This window comes from Prunus avium, chromosome 1, assembly GCF_965620075.1.
Source record: "Prunus avium chromosome 1, drPruAviu1.hap1.1, whole genome shotgun sequence".
NCBI classification, from domain to species: domain Eukaryota; kingdom Viridiplantae; phylum Streptophyta; class Magnoliopsida; order Rosales; family Rosaceae; genus Prunus; species Prunus avium.
In genome coordinates, this window is record NC_142284.1 from 54129967 (window position 1) to 54156687 (window position 26721).

Genomic DNA, 26721 nt, shown 5'->3' on the forward strand with positions numbered 1-26721 from the left:
AGTTGAAATTTTGCGAAGAACTCAAATGATGCTACTCTCTTCATTCATTTGTGGCAAAATATATAAATGCAAACATGACATTTGACCATAAACTTGTTTGTTTCCTTGTTAAGACCTCTTGAATTTCAATCAAGAACTTGAAAAGAAGCATCATCATCAACTTTTTTTTTGGTTACATTGGGAGGAAAGAAACCCTTGGGGTTTCGAACCTGGGTGTCAAGCAGGGGGAAGGGGGGAGGCCACCACTGTGGTACCTGCGTACAGTACACGTGCATTAAAACCGCGTCACCATCAGCTTCACCTACGTATCTTCCAAAGTTCTGTGGTTTGGCCAACATAATAAATGAAGAAACAAAAAACCACTAGCAGGCAATTACTCTCTCTCTATCTCTCTCTCTCTCTCATACAGAACCCAACACAACACACAGAAAGATTTGAGCTTTCAGGTCAGTTTTAGGAGGGAAAATTCCAAATTCCAAAACCCAAAACCCAAAACCCCATTTGATTAGAGCAAACAAAGAGAGAGAAGGGCCAAGGCAACAAAAGCCTAAAGATTTATAAAGCCATTGAAGTGTTTGAAGTTTGAAGATAAATTCGACCCAGAAACAAAAAGTTTGAAGAGAGCGAGAGAGAAAACCAGAGAAAAAAATGTTTGCAGCAGAAAATGGACTCAAAGGAGACCCAAGGCTCCAAGCAATATCTGAAGCCATCAGGGTTGTGCCTCACTTTCCAAAACCAGGTTCCTTGTTTTTTCTCTTCTTCTTTTTGTTGGGTAATATTTTTATTATTATTTTATTTATTTTTTAGCTGTCAGTGTTTGTTTGTTTAGTTTGATCAAGCAAGGCTGTTGTTTGTTTATCATGTTGGCAGGAATAATGTTTCAAGACATAACAACATTGTTGCTTGATCACAAGGCCTTCAAGCATACTGTCGACATTTTTGTTGATCGCTACAGAGACATGGACATCTCTGTTGTTGCCGGTACATTTTTTAAGTTTTTTTTAAAGGTTTATTAATTTTTTGGATATTGAAATGCGGGCTTAATTAGTTTATTTGTGGGTTTCTTTCACAGAGGATGGTACTTTATCTTTGACTCTTTCGTTTGGCTTTTGCTGCTACTTTGATTGTTTGGAGATATATTTTGGTCTTTGAAGCTGCAATCCTTGTTGATTTCATGGATGATTTTTAAGGGCTCGATATGGGATTTTGTTTTTGTTTTTTGGGTATCCACAGTATCACCCATCTTAGTTTAATATGACCACTTATTGATTTGAAAATATTTTCTCCAATTTAACCCCCTCAAGAATTATATCCGTGGGGAAATACACTACTCTGTTCTGTGGCGTACACTAATGTAATGTGATCACAAGTTCACAGCAGAGCAGATTAGTTCCTTTTCCTTGGGATTTTTTTTGGAGCTATGACAGATTTTTTTAGCTCAGTGCTATCAATTTTTGTTGTTGTTGATACAAGCGATATTCTACTAATCTGATCTAAACTATAGGGGAGGGGATTCGAACTCGGGTGCATAGTGGGGAGCACACCCGCTCTAGCCAACTTGGCTAAGCCCATTTCTGCAGTTCTATCAATTTTTAGCCATACGGTTAAAGAAGGTTTTCATGAAATTCAATTTTTTTTTCTTGGTACTTCATTTAATAATAAGCTATTTGCATTTTCTCCTGCATTGCTGCAGTTTTGGTCGCTCGGAACGTTGTTTCTGATTTTTGAGGATTTTTTTGCCATTTGAAAAAAAAAATTCCTTACATTTCTTTTTATCAATCAGTAAGCTGTTGACCTCAAACTTATCCTATCAACAATATTGTGTGACTAGCACGTTTACTATTACTCTGTGTATGTTTGTGTCTGGTTTTTTCTAAACCTGTCATTTGCTGTACCACATTGTCATAGTTAATTTCCTGAGCTGAAGGGTAAGGACCAATTGTCCGCATAGATCAATCTTTGTGCTCCTTGAAAACTTACGTTCTTGTCGGTACTTTAAGTGAGGGAAGAAAGCTAGCTATTGATGTTGATGGTTAACTCCAAGTGGAGTTCTTCATTTTTTTGCTGTCTTCATGACAGATGAACAGGCACATGAGTGTCATTGTTAAAAAAAAGGTTGTTTGAAATGAGTCTGTGTCGTTAGACTATCTCAATTATTGGCCTTAATCATTCACTATTTTCTCAAGTTGGTTGTATTGTTTACCCAATAGTAGCATGATGGTGACCTTGATTAGAAAATCTAATTAACATAATTGCCTTTATTTTTGGTGGTCTGCTTTGCATACTTCTCATCTAGTGATTAAATGCAGGAGTGGAAGCCAGAGGGTTCATGTTTGGTCCTTCGATTGCCTTAGCTATTGGCGCCAAGTTTGTCCCTTTACGTAAACCTAGAAAGTTGCCGGGTATGCTACTTTAGCTCTGCTAATTTTTTGAAAGTCAAGGGTTTAATTACTCTTTAACTGTTGCACTCAGTCCACCTTAATAAAATTTTGAAGTAGATAAATAAAGTGAGTGTCCTTTGAGCCTTTGAAAGGCTGATTTAGGCTACTAAAAATTCAACCAACAGTTGAAGTAAACAGTGGGCATAATTTAATATGCTTGGCCATACTTTTTAATGTCTGGTAATGTCGCTTTATCCACTGCTTACTTTCATTTAGGTCTTCACGAGGGTCAGCAAGCTAATTTCTTGAAAGATCAGTAAAAGACATCTTTAATATGTAAATAAAAGCTAGAGTGATTCAATCAATTATAGTCTTGTGCACTTGCCAATGTCTCAAAATACTTGATTCATTTCTTATTTGGTGGACAAATGAAACTTTCCTTAGCATCTTGATCTAATGAACCTTAGCCAGATCTAGCTGTTTCTTTAAGAAAAGAATAAACCCTTTGAATTCATTTTAAACCACCAGCACGTCCACATCAGGAATTCTTCTTCCCTACGACTAGCTATATACAACCATGGGTCTATCTCTCGGTGTCTTTTTCGTACCTGCATTTTTCACATTCAATGTACTTTAGTCTTCACTTCAGATGCTGCTTATGCAGGAGAAGTAATTTCAGAAGCATATGAGCTTGAGTATGGGACTGATTGCCTGGAGATGCATGTTGGTGCTGTTCAGCCTGGTGAACGTGCATTGGTAATTGATGATTTAATAGCTACAGGTGGGACCTTGTCAGCAGCAATAACACTTTTGGGTGAGTGGTTGCTATTAGGCCTGTGATATTTCTTCTTCATTTTCTTTCTTCTACTGCTTCTTTACCCAACTTGAAACTCACATCATCCCCCAAAAAAAAAAAAAAAAAATCTGTTTTTCTAGAACGTGTAGGGGCTGAAGTGGTCGAATGCGGGTGCGTTATTGGTTTGCCTGAGGTTAAGGTAAAGTTTAAGCCTTTATCAACTTAAAAATGGGGTTAAGTATTGATTTTGCTCCTTTTAGTTTGGCTGGAAATCCGCTTTTTGTGATTTTAGGCATGTAGTTTAGTAATTGTTGCAATTTTAGGACAATGACTTGATTTCGCCATTATTTTTTAATGAAATTACAACGTGATTGGCTAATGTGAGGGTAGGTTGCCCTCAAATTACAAAATCACGAAAATTGAAACTACATGTACCAAAGTAGAACTTCAGACAAACTATAAGGACCAAATCATAATTTGTCCCAAAAATTGGAGGTATTCTTTAATGTGTGAGGAGCATTTTATTATTCATTTTCAAGTTTGAAAGCATTGTGTATTGAGTGCATAGCCACTCATGCTCTCTCATACTCCTTTTCTTATCTCAAGTGCTATGCAGTTGAGCTGCTCTTGATGATTGTGACCTTTCAGGGACAGTGCAGGCTTAATGGAAAGCCACTTTATATCCTTGTGGAGCCACGCGAGATAGATAACTGTTGTTGAGGTACTGCACCATTGTCCTTAGTTGGCAATTCAAAATTGTATGTCGAGTTTAAAAAAAGAAAAAAAGAAAGATATCTTTTCATTATTTCGGAAAGAAAAAAAAAGTTCAGTCAGTTGGATACTCTGACAGCCGTGTTTTGCCTTCTATGGCTGACTGTTGATGTATATGGGACCTGCATCTCATCAACGGTCAGAAATCGTGCAGACGACTGACCATAGTAAAATCCGCGGCATGCTTACAAGTTCTCCAAGTTAATTCTTTATTTCTTCATTCATGCAGATCTGGTTTAGTTCTGCTTGGGCTGACTGCAGAAACAATGATGCTTGACTTGAGCAAAAGAGGCCATGAATGTCTTGGGTGACTTAGTTCTGCTGCACAAAGCTCATTGCGTCGTCTGCATCTCTTGTAGATTGCTGTGTAACATTCGCCATTTCGAACAAAATTCATGAACAAATGTTGTTTTGAGAGATTGGTTTATTCTTATTAAAATGGGAAACCTTTGTTGCTGCATTATGCAATTCTTTTTCTACGTTTTAATGAAAAATGTTTCAATTTATATATCTCTGTGCTATTTTGTTTTGCTGAAGAGGGTAAAGCCAACCACGTATGACGTATGACATCACAAGCATGCGTGCCAAATAAAGGCTAAATCTTATCTCCTCTAGGGGCACATTTTTGTTCTCTTCCCCAAATTGCATGGTACCTTTTGTAGATATGGCGTGGCTTGAAAAGGTACATTTGTAGTCGGCCAAAGAAAAATGGTTCCTTTGTTTGAGTGCTATTATTGATATACAAGTTAACTGATAAAACTACGATTGCGAAAGAAGAAATCAAAAAGTTTCTGTTTAACCCGAAACAACCAGCACAAAAAATGTTACTGGCATTCGAAAAATTTGAGAAGTATTTTCGGATCCAGTTCTCAAATCATGCACATAATAGACTAGGGCAAAATTGCTTTCAATCTCTAAGCCAATACGAAAAGGAAACCGCTTTCCACTAGTAATTTCCTTTCATCTCTTTCTATTATTCATGCCCTTGAAAAACAGAAGAATAAAACATTGTGCTAATGCAGAGAATGCACAAACTTTCTTGAGACTTGTATATGTGTAACCACAAGCTTAACGAGTGCCATGTGTGATGAGAGCTATATGAAACAACAGATGATGAAGGGCTCAGATTATTCCTTTTTTTTAATGAAAAAAAAAAAATTTACAATATTCATCCCTACATTTTCCTACTTACTCATGAGTGAAGTTTGTCTTGAGGGGCATCAAGATGGGATGTCCATTTTGCAAGCCTGACGTATAACACTATTCACCTGTTTCCGTAAGCTAGCGTTTTCAGAAAAAATGTCTGCAAGCATCTTCCTGAACTCATCATCTGTTGTTCTTGTATCATCAACAAAATTGTCAACTTCAACAACATCAGTAGTGGCTCCATTGTCTTGAGCTAGGAGTTGTACCTGATCAATTGAAGCAAAGTTTACTTGAGATATGGTTTAAAAAGAAGGCTAGCAACAAACGAATTTTAAGTTCAAGATTTTTAGAAGCCGGGCCAAATTGAAGTGTTGAATAATGTGACAAGATGCCAGAAAATAAAAAGTGGCAAACAAAATAGACCGGGGAAGAAATAAAAGTTACCTCTGAAAGTAGGAGGCTAATACGGTTGTCTGATGTTGCCAACAAATCTGAAGCCTCTGGTAGCATTGACGGGTCTTCAGGAAAATTGATATTACACTCTTGAAGCTGCTTATGAAGAATCCTGCAGTCATGCAACAATCTTTTTCTAGCAGTTTCTCCAAGCTTGCTTGTTTGTTTTTCCTGTTGGAGAAGCTTCTGAAAAATAGAAAAAGAAAAGAAAGCTTTGAACATCAAAGTTTCATTAATAATTTACTCTCTGACTCATCTGCTACATATCAATTAATTGAAGTTACTTGGGAAAACCATGAAAAATGAATGGACTTTTTATTTACATTTTAGAATGCAAAATGATAACACGTCCTATTCTTGTATGCAAACATCTATCTTAGAAGAATAACAGAAATGCAAGAAATAACAAAAATGCAAGGAAGCCAATTGTTAAGAAGAATAACAGAAAGCAGAACCACTTCAAAACAATAACCCAACAAGAACTAGTTTGAAATAGTGGGAATTTAACAATGCTTTAGCAAGGGTAACAAACTACCTCAGCTTCAGATTTCTCCTTTAGTGATTTACTGAGTTCATGCTTCAGTTCTTTTTGGGAACTGCGTAAGGATTTAACTTCTTTAACAAGAACTTTAATATCTGCTTTAGATTTTGCCTCTAGCTCTTCATATCGCTTTGACAAATTCTCAAGCTGCTCCTTATAAGGATCCAACTCCTGCGGCATTATGTCTTTCTCCTGAACAGTGGAATCTTTTGTTGTATCTGCAAACGACTTGTTTTCCTGGTACCATTCAACGTATAAATCCCAAATCATTAACAAATGACAGATGCAAACCGACACAAAAGAAAAAAACTGTGACAGATGCAGAAGACATAATAAAAGTAGACAAGACAAACATTAGGAATTATAACCTGTTCAGACTTCAACTTCAACTCCATTTCCATTTCCAATGACTTCCGCCGGAGTTCCTCCATATCCCACTGCATTTTGGTAAACCTTTCCCTCTCAATTAAAATAGCTTGCTGCAGATTTTCTTTACTTTTCTGTCTAGTAGTTTCAAGCTCAACTTCCAAATCCTTGACCTGCAGAGACCCAATCAATTAGGCCATGAAATCCATCTGTGAAATCAAAAGGTGTACGAATTCTATCAGCAGACAACTGTAACTAATTTTTATCAACATTTATAACTTCACAAGTGTGGCAGCTATTGCCTTCATCATTCTTACACAATACACCAAACTAAGATTTACCACGCAAAATTATGCCAATTAATCTTCTGAGAGTATGTGAGCAAAGCATACTTCATAACTGGATACTGCACATTTATTAAATATATAGATTACTCGTAGTGAAGAATTTTAGACACGAATTTATGACAGGATTCCTAGTGCTCTTGGCACATGACAAAAGAACATTCTCTTACAGGTTGTTTATAATGGCTTACTTCTCTTATTGAGCATTCTTAATGCTAAAACTGTACTTTTTAATTTTTAATTTTATTTTAAATATCAAGTTACAAATAATCAACTTAGATATAATCAAGAAGTTCATGTACAGCCCAGAAAAATATAACTCCAACAATTGACACCACGAAAAGCATGATTTATTTAAATTGACATACCTTTGTTGTGAGGTAATCTTTCACTGCTATTTCTTGATTTAACCTAGCTATAAGATCTTCCATGTCTGTTTTTGCCGTGACTAGTCTTCGCTGCATAGTCAAGAGAACCCTGCTTAATTTATGCCGCTGATCTAACGGGAGAACTACCTGAGTGCCACCTGAAGTTTGTAACTCTGCGTTGCCAAGAATTTCCATGATGCTCGAAACCTCGGCACCTCCAACAAGGTCGAAAGAACCATCACCAGATGAATTTGGAACCCCAGAGTTAGACATTTCACTACCTCTTTGAGAACTAACATCACTTCCCACACTTTCATTTGAGAGCTTGCGAGAATGGCTGAATACTTTACTATGCTCTGGGGCAGAGAAAAGTTCCATTCCATTACGAGCTTGAATTGAAGTTTTAGAAGCATTTCCATTATATGTATCCTTCCCTATAACATTATTGACATTTCTTGCATGCACTTTATGCTTAGGAAGGCCTTCCAACTGCTCTAGTATAGTCTGTCCCATAAACAGTCCTTCGTCAATATTGGTCATGCCATACTTCACAAGCTTTTCTATTGGGCTTGTTAAATCTTCATCCAATAAAAGATCTTCGATACCAATTTCAGAACTGTCATCCCTTGCTAGCCTAGGTGTTCCTAGCTCAGATGTCTCATAAGCGGTATCACTTCCATAATCTGATGCAATTGATGAACTACCAACAATGACAGGTAAGGCAGAATTGGAAGGCGATTGAAGTGAATTCACTTCTGAAGTGTTTTGACTTGCATCTTGGAATGCTGAAATGTATTATGACAAGGAACTGATACATTAGCATCTACAAAAGGATTCTAATTTTGAAAGTTGTGAAATAGAAAAAGATTCATTAGACATCCCATATCACTAAACTGAACATGTATAACACAAGATAAAGATGTATTACAACACTTAATGCACAAGGTAGTCACATACAAGACCTAGCTGCAGACTCTAGTTCCAGAAAGGATGCAACTGCAACACTTCTTGATATATCAATATCAGAAAGCAGCTTTGTCATCCAAGCCTCCAAAGAGCACCTTCTCTGCAACAAAACTAAAACTTCTTAGAAATATTAGTCAGCACCTCGGAAGTATACGAGTGTATGCACAGCCCATGTTTGAAGATTGCAAATAATACTGTTTCTTGAAAAAAAAATTACTTTTCAGTTAAGACTTGAGACTAATCATCCCTTATGTAAATATGAACAAACTCGAGGGAGTTTCTTGCTTTCCATTGAATGCCACTCATGTTAAACTGATTAAGCAATAGAACACTTCACCTACCTCTTCCAACAGTTCCCGGCTCTTCATCCGCAAAAGCCCCTTGGGTGGAGTTGGTGGTAGATTTTTCTTGGGAAATGCCTTTTTAAGCTGCAAGTGACAGCACACAAAGAAAATAATAAGCGTCCTTTGATTAGTTTACTTAAAAAGAAAAAGTCATGAACACATTTCCTTAAAGAGTGCTCAGAGAACAGTCAAGTAGCCACCATGATGTGAATTACCATACTACCATAAAGTAAATACCTATTTTACCGAATATGACAGTCTGAAGTCAGTACTTACATCATTAAATAACTTCAGAAAATCATTAAATCTTCTTAGCACTCCACTTGTAGTCGTAATACCTTCTGGTGATTGTACACCAACCTGAACCCTGTAGAACTGTCCCTTAAAATGTTACAATAGAACATGCAAAAGACTGGTATAGACTGTAAACAAATGTGAAAGTCTAAAAGATAAAGTATCAGCTTGAAATAACCATTTTGCATGCAGGTAGTGTAAATGTTTATTTTACAAGAAACTAATACATACATATATATATATATATATATATATATATATATATATATATATATATGTTTATTCACATTCAACCGAAAAAGTTAGACCTATTCAAATGGGAATCTTAATTTCGACTGCTATGCTCATTATCTATGTAATCAATGTCATCAAGCCTGTCACAAAATCATACAAATGTTATACCACATGATTACATTGTATAGTCTGAAAACATTATTTTTGAATAGAGTCTGAAAACATTATAATGTAATACAAGGAAGACTTGCTAAGGTCAATGATGAATGACAATGCACCTACAGGATCACATACAACTTTATGTTCACCAAACTGACTGCTATACCACCCAAATGCATTGCTGAAACCTAAAAGACCATGAAGTAAATTAAACATATTTAATTTACTTGTGGACGAGGCAACCACCATATTATTCAAAGCTTCAACATGGAAAGTTCAACCATGGACATAGATTTCCTAATTGTACTCGGATCCCAAAAGATGATATAAAACAACATCTAACCCTGGGCATAGATAAACACTGGAGAGTCATTCAATTTGAATACCACTACGGGATCTGAATTTCTTGATTTTGGAAGGACAACCCAAGAGGGTATAATGACACAATAACTCCACCCTGTGCGAGGATCATGCGGCCAAACTGTGTCCCGCCCATTCTGCAAAATGAATGTGAACCTTTTGGATTAGAAGATACCCAGAAATTATGTTCAACTTTGATTGACAATAAATAGTGCAATAATGGTAAAAGGGGAAAAAAACAATTATCCACACTGGAGAGCAGAAATGCAACTGTTGAGAAAAGGTCAAATCTGTTCTTTCCGGTGAAGAGCTCGCTTAACCCCCCCAAAAAAACTACCCACCATATAAAATGACAGAAAAGCAATTCTTTTTCAGTGTGGATCCACCTCAACTTATGTTTGCAAAATTAATGGTTATTATTCCTAAATGCTATGAGATTGCTCGATGAAGAAATAAAATTGTAATCTTAATTAATAAGTGGCATGACTTGTGAATAAATTGGGCTACGAGAAATTTTTTATGCCAAAGTGGAAAGCAGCTAAGAAAAAAAAAACAAGAAAGCGTTCAAATTTAAAGCGTAGATAATCTAAACACACAGAGTCCAAGAAGTCACACCCATTGGCATTAGATGGAACCCTGGGCAAGAATGATTAAAGTAATAGTAAGAATTGAATGCCTAGAGATGATTAAAAAGTAAAAAACTTTTCAAGAAATGTGAGTGCATTGCTGAAACTGTAAGAGAACAGATTTGAGGAGGTGCATACCAATATAACTAATGAACTGATCGATTGTATAAAAGAAAGGATTAAACTAATATTTAAAAGCTTAAATTAGAAATTAATGAGCTTAAAATTAGACCAAGTAAGCGAAAGGCTCGAATTTACAAACCCAATGAGAATGTAATTGAAAGTGAGGAACTTTAAATGAAACTTGAAATGAATGGAATTGAAGAGAGCGAAAGCAAACGAACCCATTTCCGCGGAGGAGGACTCCAATCCATCCCAAGGGGCAGCGGCGAAGTCCCATCGTGCCGGTGCTTCGGAGGACTCCGTCTCTGCATTTTCCGATCTTTCTACAACACACACTCTCTCTCTCTCTCTCTCTCTCTCAAGAATTCACTTTCTCTCTCTAAGAATTGAAATCGATCATCGCAGGCTCTCTCTCAAGAATTGGGAAAGAGAGACGGGGCTAGGGTTTTTGATGATCGGATCGGACGAGCCGGCCAAGGAGAATCTCTCGGTCAAATAGAAATAGAAACAGGTGACCTCCGCACAATTTCCATTGCCCGCCTCGTCGTCACTGCGAGAGCGATGGCGCACGTTAGCAGAAGAATGGGCAACGTGGCTAATCGGAGCCGCGAGCGTTGCGTATCACCTGCAGCTTCGATTCGTTCTCTTTCTTCTTCTTCTGTAGCAAAAAATTCCGAATTGCGAGTCTTCTCTCTCTCTCTTTCTCTTTCTTTTTCTCTTTCTGGAAAGAGAGTCTGTCAGTATTCGATTCGAAAGGCCACCACCGATCGCACCTCTCTTTTTTTCTTTTTTCTTTTTCTTTTTTCCTTTTAAATTTTTTGATTTTATTAAATAATTTTTTTAATTTCCTTTTTGGTAATATTAAACAGTCTCACCTAACTGTCTTCATTTGCAGTTGCATTGAGCTTCACGGCGGGGACAGAGAAGCAGGCAGAAGGCTACTTTGGACCTTTGCGTTGAGTGAAAACCCCTTATTACCCTTGGGCCTTCATGGCATTGGCACCGAATGCTTCTTTTGGTAGTGTTTAGGGTTCTATAATCAATTCAACCCACTATCTAATTTATTTATTTATTTTATTGAATCTGTTGGCTTGATTCATTTGGGCTTGACCCATGAAAATTGCTTTGGTTTTTTGTTTTACTCATTTGAGCCCAAAAATTGGTAGGTGTGGCCTCTCTTTGTGTATGTATAGATTGGCCCATGAAGTTGCATTTGTTTATTTGCTCTATCTATCCATCAACTTAGCATCTAAAATTGAACAATCTAATGGCTCTGAGGCTTAATTGGGTACCCTCAAGCTTGCCAAGTCTTTCTCATTGACCATTTGTTGAACCACCTTTGGTTGTGTGTTCACGTGCCAGAAATTCATGTTAAGAGGTACAATTTAGACTATGTGAAAGAATTTAGCAGAATACCATAATAAAATGTTAGGCGAAGGTTTTTCATAGAAACCAAATTCCATTTGTAATGCAAATGACTGAGATGATTGAGGTTAATGGTCTATATAAAAATTTCCATTTTTCATAAGAGACCAAATTCAAAAAGTAGAGCAAAACAAATGAACATAACTTTGCCAAAGAGACAAACCAAAAATCTCAAAAGATTTGTATGTGCATTCACCTTTTATTGCCGTCTATAGATGGCAAAAAAAGACCCTCCTTTCTTTATCTTTTGACTCACCTTTGTTCCCAAAAATGAGATTTTGACAATAAGATCCAAAACAAATCCCAAAGCTTTGGCTTTTTAAAAAATTTCCAACCCAATTTTAATCAAAAAGCAAGTGTGAGCTTCCATGGTCATGATAATCTATGAAGAGAGAGGAGGCAAGACAAGATCCCATGTTTCCTGAGCTTCAGCAAAAGGACTTCACACCCTTTCTGTAGTACTCAGCTGCTGCAGCTGCAACCATCACACGCATTCACTTACAGTGTGAAAGAAATGTGCTTGGGATTGATACCCAGGAATCATGGGCTCTATTTTACTATATATACCCACAAACCAAAGTGAAGAAAACACTTCTTGTACTAATTACCATCAAACTTTGTTGTATACGCATATTCACCACATTTTATCTCACAAAAGAAATCATCTCGATATATAAAGGGAACTGTTATTCTCACTCTCGGCACTCTTATCTCATGCAAGAGTGCGGGAGAATCAACAACAACCGTGGCAAAGGTAAATTTTTACTTAAGTAAGTAACTAATCCTCCACTAACAGTTTATACATGGGGGAATTTTTTTTTTTGAATATTTCTATTATTATTATTTTGCACTAACTGTTACATATGGTCATGAATTTCAACCCTCACATCCTGATTTTGTGAGTATTGATCGGAAATGATAATGCAGAGAAAAAACAATTAATTAATCTGTACAATTGGTCACACACTGAAACACATGTACATGCAAGCCTAGAGCTACAAGAGCTAATAACAGCATAAAACCAGGCCTAATCTCAGGGGTGGTAGCTTAGGCTTCCTGCCTTTCTAGGCACTTCCCTTGAACCAGCCTATTTGTCAGTGCAATTACAGTGACATTCAAGCAATGCCTAATAATATATTTATTAGGAAGAACATGACAAGTTTGAGGCTCTGATCAGTGCCTAGTCTACCTTAGGTGGCATTTTCTTCAAGGGAAGGAATCAAGCAAAGGGAAAGGCACTTTGGAGTTTCCAGAGCTGCAGCAAGAAAAGTAAAAAACTAGACAGAAATTTTTACAAATTCCCTGATCATATGTTTCTTAATTGCTTGCAATATAATTCTGTGACTAACTTTTCAAGATCTTGCAATTTAAACCACCTGCATGAAAAGGGCTAAAAGGAGAAAAGGGCTAACACAGAAGCTTACATTTTATAGAGCGAGGAAGAGGATTTTCTTTCAGAATTGCAGTGGCAAAGTACTAACCATTGGAGGGCAGAGAGAGAGAGAGAGCTGTAGAAGGAAGATGAGAATCTTTTTATGACCAATTCAGATCCTGCCAGTGGTGTTTCACAGCTTTCTTGAATTGTCTTTGTGCTATTGGAACTGCATGAAAATTATCTGATAGTTCCTGAAGGGGCACAGACGTTCAAGAAAGCTGTGGAAAATCACAAGGAGGATCATCTGTACACACTTGAAAACTTCAACTTATGATTCATGGGATACATGATTTCTCAATTCTAGCATAGCATCTGATGCTTATTCTGATTTTGAAGAAGGAAAGGGAAAAAATGGAGGCATGTAGGTGATTGATGAACTGAGAGGTTATTTATAGAACAAAATGTCAGTATTTTCTGATGATCTACCACTTACATTCTAGCACATCAGCACCAAACACAATTTGGACCCACCACTTGGCACTGCCATTTTGGTCATTCTTAATCAAAAGCAGCTGGTTGAATCAGTAACTAATTATATTGATTAACTTAGGGAGGAGAAAGAACCTTTGATGATGTTTTTATGTTCACTTTCCAGACCGAATTTTAAATATCAGATCTCTATAAGTCTATTTCTATGTGCCATCAGTATCACTATGCTAGAAAAGATGCATGGAAATAGCCATATCTAAAACTTTTAACACTAAATTCAATATCCACTCTATCCCTCATTTTATGAAATGTTTCGCTTAATCAATTTATTAATGACCTCGTTATTCACGCCGATTAATAGTACATAAATGCAAAGATAAGTGGTTCAACCATGCGTTCTACGTGGCTTGCGATATTTAGAAAGTGTTTTGAGAATGCACTCCACGTGCATCACAACATTCATAAAGTGTTTCGAGAATGCGTTCCACGTGGATTCTCACGTAAGATATTACGTGTACTACCAAAAATCATAAAAGAAAACTTGAGATGAATAGTATTTTTCATGTATGGATATATAAACCAGCAGTGACGTTAGGGATGTTAGTTTTCTCAAACCTCCCAATTTTTTAGTCGTGTGTGTGTGTGATGAAGAATATGATTAACCCTTCGAAGTTCCTTCTCTTCTTGAGTAGGTTGTAGGGAATAGTTTTAAAATCCCAAAAGAAAACTTACCAGAAAAGAAAGTTCAAAAGAAAAGCTTCTGAGGTTTGCTTTTCTCATATTTGCTCTTCTTTCAGATATAAATGGTTGATGGTTCTCTTATAGCTTGACTGGCACGGAAGTTAGGGCCATTTATAGCCAGAATTGGATTTTCTTGAATTGGTTGCTATGCAATCGTACCAGACTTAATGTCCAATTATATATTGGGATCCGGGCAAGATTTCATGTTCAGATTTCATTCTAATCAAATTTTCAATTCTCATCCATTGAACTAATTAATATGTATAATAAAAATACAAATTTAGTTATATACCCAATCTTAGACATAGTCTTATAAAGAAATCCTATACCATTTAAAAACTATAAACACACAAACAAAAAAAAAACCCAAAAATCGACAGCTGTCAATTTTTTCAATTTAATAGTTATTTTTCAGTTTATTTGTGTGTGTAAAATACCTATATTGCCCTTGTACTATGGATTTGAGAGAGAAAAATCAGATCTGCCCAAATCTGCCAAAAAACCAAATCTGCCAATTCAACACCAATATCTTATGTAGTAAATGAGTTTTTGGTGTGTTTCTAAAGTGCATTATATATGGGTTTTTTTTATATATATAATTTTAGCCCATATTTTGGGTATATTAGTGAAGCTCCGTAATAAAAAAATATCCCATGGTACAAAAGAGATTTTTTTACTTTATACAAGCGATAATCTATTTTAAACTATCACTCTAGCCATCTTAACTAAGCCCATATTTGCTTATACAAGCGATTTAAAGCAGCAGCTAAAATGCATAATTCATAGCACCAAATTACATAAACAACAACAATTACATAAACAACAACAATTACATAACAATAAAGGAAAACAGGCAAACAGGCTTGGCTGCTTATTATAACAAATTAGGCATTGCCCTACAAGACTATTAATTAATTATAATTAATCCCCTTGTTCTAGAAATTGGAACAAACAAGGCAATAGAAAGGGCATAAAAAACCAACATTAGAACTATTAGCAACATACAACAACAACACTGTACCTCACACATCCTAACAATCTAATGCAGCACAATTTTAAATAGTACTAAGAGCTTGTAACTCTCATTCACATTTGAAACCAGGGGGCACTGATTTTTGGCAAGCACTAACAAGCAAACTCAATGCAACTGGCACATCCAAGTTGATAAGCCCTAGGACATTGGCCTTGATGACAGTGCAGAGACAAAGGGCAGCTTCCAAATCAGCCAAGCCATCAAGCAATGCACAGCACTTGCTTGTAGGAGGGGTCCCAACTGGAAGGTTAACAAGTCCTAGAAGATCCACACAAGCCCCCAACTTCAATGTGTCTTTTGGGCAAGTTTCAGGTTGGGGTGATGGTGCGTGAGGCTTGCAGGTGTTGCAAGCAAGAGAGAATGTTGATGAGTAGAAAAGGATTGAAAAGATGAGAATGGTTGCAGAGAGCTGCTTGTTGGAAGCCATGGCTGAAGTGGTTTAAGGTTTTGATGAAGGGTGTCCCTATTTTAAAGGCAGATTGTGAGGTTGAGGTTTGAGAATCTGATTGAGTGGAAGAGAAATGAAAATGGATGATAATGTACAGCAGGAGTTTTTGTATGCTTGTGAGGAAGAGAAGTCAATGATCTGATCTTTTCTTTTATGTTCCACTAACATAAAATAATTGTTCATTTCTCAGAATCTCGGTTCCCTCTGCTGCCAATTTTCTACATATTACATGTTCAATGCTTTTCTGGTAACAAATAATGTGAGGCTCTGCATGTACATCCCATAAAAGTGTAAAAATAAAATAAAAATAAAAAAGAGGAAAAGAGGAACAATTGCATGCCAATAGCAAAACCTATTTTGGGGTGCTGCAGAAAAAATACCATAAGTTAGTCATTGAAAGCAATTGCAGTGGATACATCATCAGTAAATGGGTTCCAGCTTGTGGGTTGTGACAAAGATGAAGGCCCTTTTGGCTTTCTGGTCGTTTTATTTTCTTTTGTATTGGCATATTCTGATGTCAATAATTGAAAGAAATGTCGTGAGGTTCACATGGGACGGATACAATTGTCGGAGGCTGGGGGCTACTGTTGGAATTTTCTTCAAAAAATAGGCAATGGAGCTCCACTTTTTTTCTGTACAGAAAATAATCCAGATTTCAGTTTCAGCCAATGTTGTAAAGAGTTGATGTACATTCGAAATTATGGTGGGATTTACATGTAATTGCAAGATTTTCTAACAAGGATCGGATATTCAGACAATAGCTTATGTGGATTAGGTTAGTTGGTCAAGACAGTGTGTCGGCTTCCATGAACCCAAATTCGATCATCCTCTCTGTATAATTTAAAGTTCGCAATACTACACCAAAAATAGGAGCAGGGATTGTGTGGTGGGGCTTTTAATAACCCAATATACTGTTTGCTAGGCCCAAGCGTGCCCAAGGCTGCTATTTTCTGGGCAAGTGATATTTATTTTGGGTCCCAATTCTTACAAAGGAGTTTGGACAATTCCATAGCTCTGAATCTTATCAAATATAGGCCTTAGCCAGAAGATAAACCTACGAACACTTTTTTCTTTTTCTTTTTCGGGGGGCCGAAACCTATGAACTTCTTAGACTTTTGACAAAAGGATCATGTCAACCACTGAAGAAGATATGTTATGTACAAAGATGCGTATCAAGGAGGGAGGAAACTTACATGACTCTGGTTCACATTTAGGGCCGGCCTAAGCCTTAGGCCCCTTCCTTTTTCTCACCTCCTTGACTATATAGAGAGTATAAGTGATGGGGATCGAGGTCAGGACATAGCTCATCAACAATACACACGAGCACCGAATTCTAGGGCTAGTGCAAACTCACATATATCGTAGCAAATCCATGCTATAAATAAACTATTTCATTAATCATCACCTAAAACTCCCCTACAACTATTACATTAGCCTTATTTATAGGCTTTACAAGACTTTGGCACAAAGGCTACTTGGTCCAAAAGTAAACTAATTAATTATAAAATCACACATAAATAATAAAAGACATCATAAAACTACCTACAAAAAATATATATATATATAATAAAATAACTAATTAAATGATAAATATCTATCTTAGTGCACATTGTTGGAACCAGCTTTTGAATGTGGACTAGGACGAGACGAGCTGGAATAAAATTTTCCTTATGATTTGGGATGGGTAAGGAAGCCTAGAAAATATGAGCCGATTCATGAAAATGAAGTTGGATTGGGCTTTTACATGCCAGGTATATGCACCCTATGTTGGTATCTTTCTCCCTACATATGACATCACATGAGGAAAAATATATAAATAAGGGTTGCACACATGGGTTGCAGTCTTTTTTTTTTTTTTTTTTTTTTTTGTGTATCAATTTTTGATACAAGCGATATTGAGGGAGAGGGGATTCAAACACAGAACCTCAAGAATGCAGAGAACTGTTAACACTCGAGATGCAAGTCCCTTGCAACTATACATTAAGAAATTAGACATGATCCATTTAGTTGACTATACTGATTTATAGTTTGATTCCATAAGATAGTGATGAATATATGCTTCCAAAGACATGAATTCAAATAAAAATTACTCTGCGTTTTATTTTGGTTTATTTGACCCTAAAATGACAAAATCCCAGAAATATCTGTAGTGTGTGTTAAAGAGACCTTTTACGTTGGTAGGCGGGTTTTTTATTTTGATATTTAAGGCGGGCACATCACAGATCACACACATACACGTGGGACCATCACAACACCCGCCTTTTTTGTGCTTTGGATATGGGCCACTCAAGTTGTCAACTACCAGCGCTGGCCGCCCAAACAATTCAAAATTAAAAAATATATATATACAAAATGGCATTGTACTTGTAGCTAGCCGAAGCTTCTTTGCCTTTGTTATAGCACCTTCCTTCCCCTTATTTTTTTCTGTTTAAACTTTTCTGGAAAAAGTAGAATTGAGAATTGTTATTTGCGCGTTAAAAAAGCCATCATGCACTCATTTAGTTGTAATTTATTTTCTATGTTTTGATAAAGTGAAGAGTGGATGATGATTTTTCTGGAGTGTCAATAATAACTCCGTTAAAATTTAATTTATTTTTTTAGATGTGTGAATAATTAAAGTTTAATTAGTATTTGAATAATTTGAAGCAATATTCTCTTAATAATAGCGCATGGGCAATTTGAAATTGGAATCATCCATCCAATCGTGTGCCCCATATTATAGAAAAATTATTGTACACATCATGACACATGAAATCCAATTCTTCAAGACTTGCCCTAGAAGGAAACTTCTCAATATTGGATGGCTCACTTCAATCTACAGTCCACCCATATAGAAATGGACAGGTATATTTAGCAAATCTTGATAAATATATTAAAAACTTTGAAATGTTAGATTGTTAATCTTTAATCCCATTTGATGAGAATCATTTGTAATTGTATGTCACGGGAATAATATTATTTTGTTATTCTCAATTAATTAGGTTCTGTCATATAAAAAAGTTATCACGCGTAATTGATTAGGAGACATACTCCAATTGATAGCCCATTGCATGTAGAGATGTGCTAGCTACAGTTGTTTGGCACTCGTATAAGTGAATGTCAATTGTTGATGCATTGTAGGACTCGCTTGCATCAACGGTGGACATGAAGCGTATACCTCCATTCCACATGTTGGCCATATAATTAACTAAGACCCATTCCACATGTCGCCCAATTATCGTTTCGTTGTTTCTCAGTTTGATACCAATCCAATAGGCCACCAGTACAAACAATAATTTCACCCATTTTCCGCCAAAAGAATAAAATAAAAAAAAAGTTTACAGAGAGAGACAGAGAGAGAGAGAGAGAGAGAGAGAGAGGGAGCGCTCTCAACTTTCATATTCGAAGATTCAATAAGGCTTTGATTTGAGGTGAAACTGAACCAAAAGGGGAAAAGTTGGTCGCCATCACCACGAGCTCACTGTAATTGTTTTGACAGAGAGAGGGAGAGGGAGAGAGAGGGAGAGGGATTGAGCTGATCTTGGTGGTGGTTGGTGGGTGGAGAGATGGCGATACTGTACGCGCTGGTAGCACGGGGATCGGTGGTGCTGGCGGAGTTCAGCGCCACGTCGACGAACGCGAGCACAATCTCCAGACAAATCCTCGAGAAAATTCCCGGCAACAGCGACACCCACGTCTCCTACTCTCAGGATCGCTACATCTTCCACGTCAAGCGCACCGATGGCCTCACCGTCCTCTGTATGGCCGACGAGACCGCCGCCCGTACGTCGTCGTTTCATCAATGCCTTCCCTCCAATTCCCCCAATTTTCCCTCCTCAAATTTTCAATTCTTGATCTTTTTTGTGCAGGGAGAATGCCTTTCGCTTTCCTCGAAGACATTCATCAGAGATTCGTCAGGACCTATGGCCGCGCTGTTCATTCGGCTCAGGCATACGGCATGAACGATGAGTTTTCTAGGGTTTTGAGCCAGCAGATGGAATACTACACCAATGATCCTAATGCCGATAGGATCAATCGCCTCAAAGGTGAAATGAGCCAGGTAAAGGTTTCAACTTTGTCACTAATTTATTAAGTTCAATTATGGGTCCGATTTTGTTTTTGAATGCATTTTCAATTTCTGTTTCATTTTTTTGAATTTGTAGGTGCGAAATGTGATGATTGAGAACATTGACAAAGTTTTAGAAAGAGGGGATCGCTTGGAATTGCTGGTTGATAAAACTGCTAATATGCAAGGGAATACCTTCCGATTTAGAAAGCAAGCTCGCCGTTTCAGAAGCACTGTGTGGTGGAGAAATGTCAAGCTCACGTATGGTTTCTGAACTCAAATCTCAATTGCTCAAAGAGTAATTTCGAAATTACCAAATTGTTTTTTGAAATTTCAACTTATGATTTGTAAGATTCGCGTTTTACGTAATGGGTAATGTTTTCATGTCAGACAGTGTGGCATACGTTAGGCTAGACTGTCAATTCAACCGGTTATTCAACCCACAGTTTGTGCATATTATGTTGCTAGAGTGTCAATTCAACTATGTATTCAAACCACCGTTTGTGCATGTTATGTTGCTAGAGTGTCAATTCAACAGCAAATTCAAACCACAAGTGTGTGCATGTTACTTTGCTAGACTGTTAATTCAACTAGGTATTCAAACCACAGATTGGGTCAGATTTTCTGGAAAGAGCGTTTTATGTAATGATAATGTTTTTATGTCAGACAGTATGGTGTGTTCCATTTGTAGACTGTCAAGTCAATTCAACTACGTATTCAAACCATGGTTTATTGTTTAGATAGTATGGCACGAGAGTATTTTCCTTCGTGTAATTATGATTATGCAAATGCATTACTTGCATGCCCCCACTTACCAGATGCTTTGAATCTTGCAGGGTTGCATTGATATTCCTTGTGCTGGTGATAATTTATGTTGTGCTGGCTTTTGTTTGCCATGGCCTTGCACTACCCTCCTGCTTGAAGCGATAGTGAGAAACAAGTGAGACTGGAATGTGCTTCCTCTTCATATTCCTCCTCTTCTGGGTATATGGGATTCTTCTATTTAAACTTCCACTGTTGTAAGTTGTGTCAGAGTGTCATTTCTATGTGATTTGAAATGGCTCAGTTGTGTGTGTTAGCCCGTGGGAGTTTTGAACTGGTTCCGGTTGTATGTTTGTTTTTCTTTTTTGGCCAAAAGGTTGTATGTTTCTTAAAACCATAGCTTGATGAGTTTATATTTGTGGCTGGTCTCATTTATCTAATTGTTTTATTCGATTGTGAATTTGGACTAATTGTCCGAAGAGCTAAATTTATGTTCATCGACAAACTGCAACTTGTGAGACACATGGGTGATATCTTCTTTTTGGTTTTGCCTATCTTCCACATCTGTACAGTAATCGGCTGTTACTTTTTACTCAAGTCTGCTGCCCGTATATTGACCACAAAAAAAAAGTATGTTGCCCGTATTGATGTGCATTATTATTGTTTACAGTCTCATGTTTATTTTTGAGTAGGCAAAGCAGCAGCTAAATATGAGGGAGATTAGAAAGTCAAGAATGAAACATAGAGAATGAATTTTGTTACTTCTGCGGTTCAAAATGCACTCAGATCAGAAGAACTTTTATTTGATAACTTGTATGCTTGGATTTCTCTGGGTTGGCAGGCCTTATCTAAAATTGAATCAGTGAACAAAAGGCTTCTGGACTTTATCTACCTATTAGTTGGCATGTGCTGTCCACTAATGCTAAGAACAGTTTCTTAGTCACAGAGTTAATTCTATTGCCTTAGCCAGAAAGAAGGATAAAAGGATTCATTGAGCGAGAGAGAGAGAGAGAGAAGAGATCTTTGTATACATTAAGTAATATATATTGTTCTATGTTACACTAGGGTATCCTCTACAAGATGAAACTTGTTTAACAACTCCTCCAATGCTTGCAAGGTAGTCTTATAATGTTCTTCAGATTGTGCCCCTTCTTCCGCAACCGGAAGGGCGAGTTTATAAAGATGATTATGCCAGTACACTGGGTTATACACATCAATATTACTGGAGCCATGATGCAGAAGATACCTGCACTTGAAGTCTTTTCTCCACCGCGGCAGAATGTAGCGCGATGGGACTTCTTCCACGCCGTTATAGTTTAGAACGTTTAATGCATGCCTGCATAGGTAACCTTTGTAGTTGAACAAACTGCAGATGCATCGGATATCGACTTGTGTTGTTTCGTACAAAACCTCATAGCATCTGACTTCCTTCTCCTTTCCTTCAACTTCAACTCGTTCTTTGACTATGTAGGTTATTATAGGGCCATTCACACTCACCTGCCTCGTGTTGAAGCAGGAGTACATCCCCTCAACCTCCAACTGGAACCTCTTGAAAATCTCCTTTGTATATACCTTACATAGCTGCACTTCAAAATTACATTTCGTCTTCAATTCAAAGCTTGAACTTCTTGACTCCAGATCTGCCACCACCTCTTTCATGCGCTTCCTATGCAGAGCTAGATCGTACTTATCGACAAATTCCTTAAACGACGTATGTTTATGTACATAACCATCAAAAAATGCAGTTAAGCTCTCGTTTTCTTGGATAGGGATCATTCCGGAAAAAAATGTGTCTTTCAAGTAAACTGGAACCCACATTTGCCGATCTTCATACAATATCTGAAGCCATCTATTCTCTCCCAGTTCATGACATTTGATCATTTCTGCCCACGAAGTTTCAAACTCAGCTATTTTCAATGAATTATAGACTGATTTGTGCAATTGTCTCTTGATTGCTTCATAGCCCTTCAGTCCTCCCAACTTCTCCGGAACTTTCTGCATGATATACCACAAACAATAGCAATGCCGAGCATTTGGGATAACCTCAGACACTGCAATTTGCAAGGGCTTGCATTGATCAGTAATCAAAACTTGCGGTGGCTGCCCTAGCATGCATTTAAGCCATGCCCTGAGCATCCAAACAAAATTTTCCACTGACTCATGGCCAAGGAAGCCACAGCCTAACAACACAGATTGCCCATGGTGGTTAACACCAACAAATGAAATCAGGGGGATTTCATACTTGTTTGACAAGCATGTTGTATCTATTGCAACTGTGTCACAGAAGTAGCCATATGCAGCCCTGGACCTGGCATCCGCCCAGAACACATTCCTCAGGCGCCCGTCATCATCAAGATCCATCAAATAATAGAAATTAGGGTTCATCAATTTCATGCGGCAAAAGTAGTTGTAAACTGCATGAGCATCTCCTTCTTTAAGTTCCAAGTGCTTAGAGAGATCAATAGAATTCAAACCTTCACTTTCAGTAAAATGTGAGTATCCGTTGCTCCCAACATCCATAACAGGCGTTCGGTACAGCTTGATCGTATGAATTTCTGTCACCGGCTCTGGCAGCGGTTGTGCGCTTTTGGCAGCAAGGATCATTTTCTTATGTGACTTGTAAAACCTTTTGATTTGTGGACTCACCTGATGGTTGTGTTCAAGCTCTACTTCAACTATTCTCCACCTTTTCGAGTCCACCAGTCGGATAACTACCATGGCAGGACAACCGGTTCTTGTTTCTGGTCTTGGATTATTGGCTTCACTCTTTTTCTTAAAACCTGCACTGCTGCAACTCAACTTTGCTCGATACCGCTCTTTTCTCTTTGACCTGAACCATGAGTTGCTTACTCTGATGCCAAAGCCCTGTTCTTTACCATAGATATTGTAAAAATCATAGGCTTCATCAAAAGAATCAAACTCCAAACCCACTGTGGGTGCTGGGGGGTCCTTTCTTCTTTGTGTTTCCCCAGTTCCATTGTCATGCTCAATGAAGTCTCCCTCTAACTCATACTCATCACCTTCCTCAAATACTGGCTCACTATTGAGACAAACTTCTTCCATCTGAAATGGCAAACATAAGAAGACAAGAATTTTTACAAAAACTTTTAAAAAATTTAAGATACTTTTCCAACAAATGTTGATTCATTTGTCAAACTCTCTTATAAAGTTTGACAATGATCCAAAAACAACAATTGTCCTCTTCTTCCAAAAACTAGTGTAGTGGTTTGAAGCAAATGTGCTAAAAGAAATGTCATGGGTTCAAGTTCTATCATTTGTGTACTATGTGTGAGTTTAGTATGTTATCACCCCTCTCAATAGAAATTGTGCTAAAAGAACTAAAGGGTAACTAGTTTTTAACCCCTGTGAGACACAGTAAAATCAAATATTGTAAAATGGTGAAAAAATCATCACTTTGAGCTAATTTTTCAAGCAAGTATTTCCAGAAATCTTCAATGTAAAAGGCTAAAACCCTTCATACACTCAAACTACTTAACACAATTCCACAACAAAGATTTACCAATTCACAATTCCAGAATCAAATGGACAATCCAGAGCTTGTTAATGGGGAAAAAATGTTAAAAGAAAAAAAAAATGAAAGACGTTCTTTCGTTGAATTTGCTTCCTTTGGCGCTTACTTAGAGAGAAAAAGCGCTAGAGGTTAACGCAAAATTAACCCTTTTGCTTTTCTAACCTACCAAACAGATTAAACACTATTTCAGGCCCAAACAGGTTCGCAATTTAACTTTCTTTTACTTTCCCACCTTTTCTCGGAATCCAAACAATTTACTAATCGAAGTCCAAGGTCAAAACTATCCATTTAACCCATTATTAAATGCAGAAACACATAAAATTGAGGATGATGGAGTGAGAGCTTAGGCGATCTTACAGCGATTTACCGGGTCGGATCGGCGAGGCGGGTAATGAACTGTCAGAGGAATTGGGGCTGAGTCAGGGCTCCGAGTTGGCTGTTGCTGAAGGAAAAGTGCGAGTCACACTGGGGATTACGGAGCTTCCACAAATCTATCGACCCTGCGAGCTGACACGTGGGCTCAACGTTATTATACAGTTATACTGTTTTCTCTAGGGTTTTTCAATTTTCTTTTTTAGAAGATTTGTAGAACAAATAAAATAAACATTTTGCAACCCTTTCGTAGTTTAAAACTCTTTCATAAAATAAAATAAACACCAGATTTTTATCTTTGACAATGTACTTGGAAATGCAATCCAAAGGATATTGATTTAGAGTGTGTAATTTGCAAATTCTCTATTCAAATGTTTTTTTTGGTTGCTTTAAGTTCGAAAATAATGTGATATGTGAAAGGCTTTTCAAACACTCAACTATGGGATAAAAGCTTGCATCTCACAAGCTCATACTCCCTTTCTTTCTCTCTGTATTTCCTTAAGTGTACCGTCAATGAGAAAAGAGACAGCAAATGAGTATGAATTCGTGACGACTAAGTTTTTCTCTAATTGTAAGCATTCACATGCTCTATTCAATTGTATTCTACATCGAAACCCCGCATTGAGGAATCTCTCTAAATAAAAAGAATCTTGAGTTGTGGGTGGCGACAAAATAGATTGAAATTTATAACTTCTACTCGTACTCATTGGTGAAATATTATATGTTTTAATGTTGAAGACAATTTATATGGGTAGCATCCCTCATTATATAAGTATAGAGTATTTTAATTTCAATAAAAGGAGGTCATATTTTGGAGTTTGGCAAGACCCCCAAGACTTTAACAAAGTGGAGAATAATAATACAAAACCAAATGATCATTGGTCTTATTGTATCACCAATCTCTCATTTTGTGAAGCTTTCATGGAATTTTTGATCAACCACTGGTTTCCACATTGACTATTATTTTAATGCTCTCATTTTGTGGGCTTTTCAATTTAGATACGTATTGTCATGTTACCAAGAGTGGAAACCATGATGGTTGATATATAATATTAGGATGACTTATTTACAATAACACTCTTTGAGGTTTTTGGTGTTTTTATAAAACTCTTTAAGGTTTCACAAATTACATGAACACCGCTGAGGTTTTAAATTATTTTCACAAAACCCCTTTATGTTGATTTTTCTTCCAAAGATTAATGAGTTTATATAAGAAATTTATACAAATGAGAATGACAAAGGTAGTCTTTGAGATTAGATTGCACGGGCATTTATTGAGGTTAATTTTGTCATTTGCATTATTATTATTTTTAATGAAATCATCAATTTTTAAACGACAAATCAACGAAAAAGGGTTTTATGATACCTCATGGGGTGTTCGTGTAATTCTTGAAACCTCATAGATTTTTGTGAAAACATAAAAAATTCCAAGGAGTGTTAGTTTACTCATATTAAGATACCGAATGGAATATGATATGTGTGAAAAATTGTTTGCATGTATAGGTTGAAATTAAATTAGGTTTGAAGCGGATGTCAATTTATTTTTATTATTTTTTAATTATTGAGTTACATTATTGTTTTGAAGAATTTGATTCTTAAGAAACAGATATATGATCGTTGATTGATTATTTGGGAATCTCAAATACAAAAGTATAATCCCAAATTAAAAAGGTTGTAAGCTATGTCTTATACCATGATCACGAAGTTATATATGCATTAACACCAAAGATTATTAAACCATCGCGCCAAAAAATTATGGTTTAACCTTCCAAAATTTTATCCTTTTATTACAAACAAAGAATACATCAAAAGAGGAATGAAGAATAAAGAATGTAAAACGAGTTTAAGAGTAAGTTTTGATTTTAGTACAAATGATAGTCTAAATTATTTTAATTAATTTAATATTAGAGGACGAAAATGAAGTGCACTGTTCTCTGACTTAAACTACATCTGTAATTTTAATTTTGCAAATAACATTTTAGCTAATAAATAAGCACGAAGGGCAAACTGTAAGTAATTAGTTGGCACACCAAATCTAAAAGTACGGTACACGGTAAGGGAAAGCTCCCTAAGTATTTGTAGAAAAAGAAAAAAAAAGAAAAGAAAAGAAGAAATGCGATGCTCAAAAAAGCGGCAAAATCATTAGAATCATGCGACCCATGAATATTACTGGTCCAAAACTTTTGGTACTGCAGACGTGGCCCTATCCCAGCAGAAGACGAACAGC

The 26721-nt window shown here is 36.8% G+C and overlaps 3 protein-coding genes and 2 pseudogenes across 11 annotated transcripts; 2 read left to right on the forward strand and 3 right to left on the reverse strand.

Annotated features, from left to right (window-relative positions):
* The first annotated feature begins 341 nt into the window (after window positions 1-341).
* On the forward strand, window positions 342-4456 carry APT5 (adenine phosphoribosyltransferase 5). Of its 3 annotated transcripts, none has more exons than XM_021966595.2 (7): window positions 342-739; window positions 871-981; window positions 2310-2402; window positions 3046-3195; window positions 3318-3376; window positions 3784-3898; window positions 4178-4456. In XM_021966595.2, exons 1-6 carry the CDS (start codon window positions 649-651, stop codon window positions 3895-3897), a joined length of 618 nt encoding a protein of 205 aa, XP_021822287.1. In that variant the 5' UTR covers window positions 342-648; the 3' UTR covers window position 3898; window positions 4178-4456. The 3 variants fall into 3 exon arrangements, 2 of the variants coding, with proteins under 2 accessions (XP_021822287.1, XP_021822288.1); XM_021966596.2 differs by having other exon boundaries at window positions 345-739; window positions 3826-3898; XR_015826073.1 differs by lacking the exon at window positions 3318-3376 and having other exon boundaries at window positions 343-739; window positions 3826-3898.
* A 518-nt stretch (window positions 4457-4974) lies between these two features.
* On the reverse strand, window positions 4975-11073 carry LOC110763777 (Phox (PX) domain-containing protein). Of its 5 annotated transcripts, XM_021966631.2 has the most exons (10): window positions 10494-11073; window positions 9550-9660; window positions 8753-8851; window positions 8474-8560; window positions 8124-8232; window positions 7167-7951; window positions 6457-6627; window positions 6083-6325; window positions 5539-5733; window positions 4975-5360 (listed from the first exon to the last, which is right to left on the reverse strand). In XM_021966631.2, exons 1-10 carry the CDS (start codon window positions 10581-10583, stop codon window positions 5169-5171), a joined length of 2082 nt encoding a protein of 693 aa, XP_021822323.1. In that variant the 5' UTR covers window positions 10584-11073; the 3' UTR covers window positions 4975-5168. The 5 variants fall into 5 exon arrangements, with proteins under 5 accessions (XP_021822323.1, XP_021822327.1, XP_021822325.1 ...); XM_021966635.2 differs by lacking the exon at window positions 10494-11073 and having other exon boundaries at window positions 8753-8843; XM_021966633.2 differs by lacking the exon at window positions 10494-11073 and having other exon boundaries at window positions 9507-9638.
* Window positions 11074-15095: 4022 nt separating this feature from the next.
* Window positions 15096-15904, reverse strand: LOC110763754 (putative lipid-binding protein AIR1 pseudogene; annotated as a pseudogene).
* A 3171-nt stretch (window positions 15905-19075) lies between these two features.
* On the forward strand, window positions 19076-21050 carry VAMP711 (vesicle-associated membrane protein 711). The gene is made up of 4 exons (XM_021966629.2): window positions 19076-19545; window positions 19632-19822; window positions 19926-20089; window positions 20665-21050. Exons 1-4 carry the CDS (start codon window positions 19329-19331, stop codon window positions 20756-20758), a joined length of 666 nt encoding a protein of 221 aa, XP_021822321.1. The 5' UTR covers window positions 19076-19328; the 3' UTR covers window positions 20759-21050.
* Window positions 21051-21595: 545 nt separating this feature from the next.
* On the reverse strand, window positions 21596-24841 carry LOC110763774 (protein FAR1-RELATED SEQUENCE 6 pseudogene; annotated as a pseudogene). Of its 2 annotated transcripts, none has more exons than XR_015826340.1 (2): window positions 24490-24841; window positions 21596-23653 (listed from the first exon to the last, which is right to left on the reverse strand). The product of XR_015826340.1 is annotated as a protein FAR1-RELATED SEQUENCE 6 pseudogene, transcript variant X2 (transcript). The 2 variants fall into 2 exon arrangements; XR_015826339.1 differs by having other exon boundaries at window positions 24480-24838.
* Between the last annotated feature and the right edge of the window lie 1880 nt (window positions 24842-26721).

Bases quoted from the DNA above. Each gene is read 5' to 3' on its own strand.
- APT5 (XM_021966595.2), top strand. From the start codon at position 649: ATGTTTGCAGCAGAAAATGGACTCAAAGGAGACCCAAGGCTCCAAGCA. The intron at 2,403-3,045 runs GTATGCTACTTT...CTGCTTATGCAG, and splicing joins TAAACCTAGAAAGTTGCCGG to GAGAAGTAATTTCAGAAGCA. The intron at 3,377-3,783 runs GTAAAGTTTAAG...TCTTATCTCAAG, and splicing joins TTGGTTTGCCTGAGGTTAAG to TGCTATGCAGTTGAGCTGCT.
- LOC110763777 (XM_021966631.2), bottom strand. From the start codon at position 10,583: ATGCAGAGACGGAGTCCTCCGAAGCACCGGCACGATGGGACTTCGCCG. The intron at 9,661-10,493 runs GTTCGTTTGCTT...TTCATTTTGCAG, and splicing joins GTCCTCCTCCGCGGAAATGG to AATGGGCGGGACACAGTTTG. The intron at 5,734-6,082 runs GTAGTTTGTTAC...TCTATTTTTCAG, and splicing joins AGGAGAAATCTGAAGCTGAG to AAGCTTCTCCAACAGGAAAA.
- VAMP711 (XM_021966629.2), top strand. From the start codon at position 19,329: ATGGCGATACTGTACGCGCTGGTAGCACGGGGATCGGTGGTGCTGGCG. The intron at 19,546-19,631 runs GTACGTCGTCGT...TTTTTTGTGCAG, and splicing joins GGCCGACGAGACCGCCGCCC to GGAGAATGCCTTTCGCTTTC. The intron at 19,823-19,925 runs GTAAAGGTTTCA...TTGAATTTGTAG, and splicing joins TCAAAGGTGAAATGAGCCAG to GTGCGAAATGTGATGATTGA.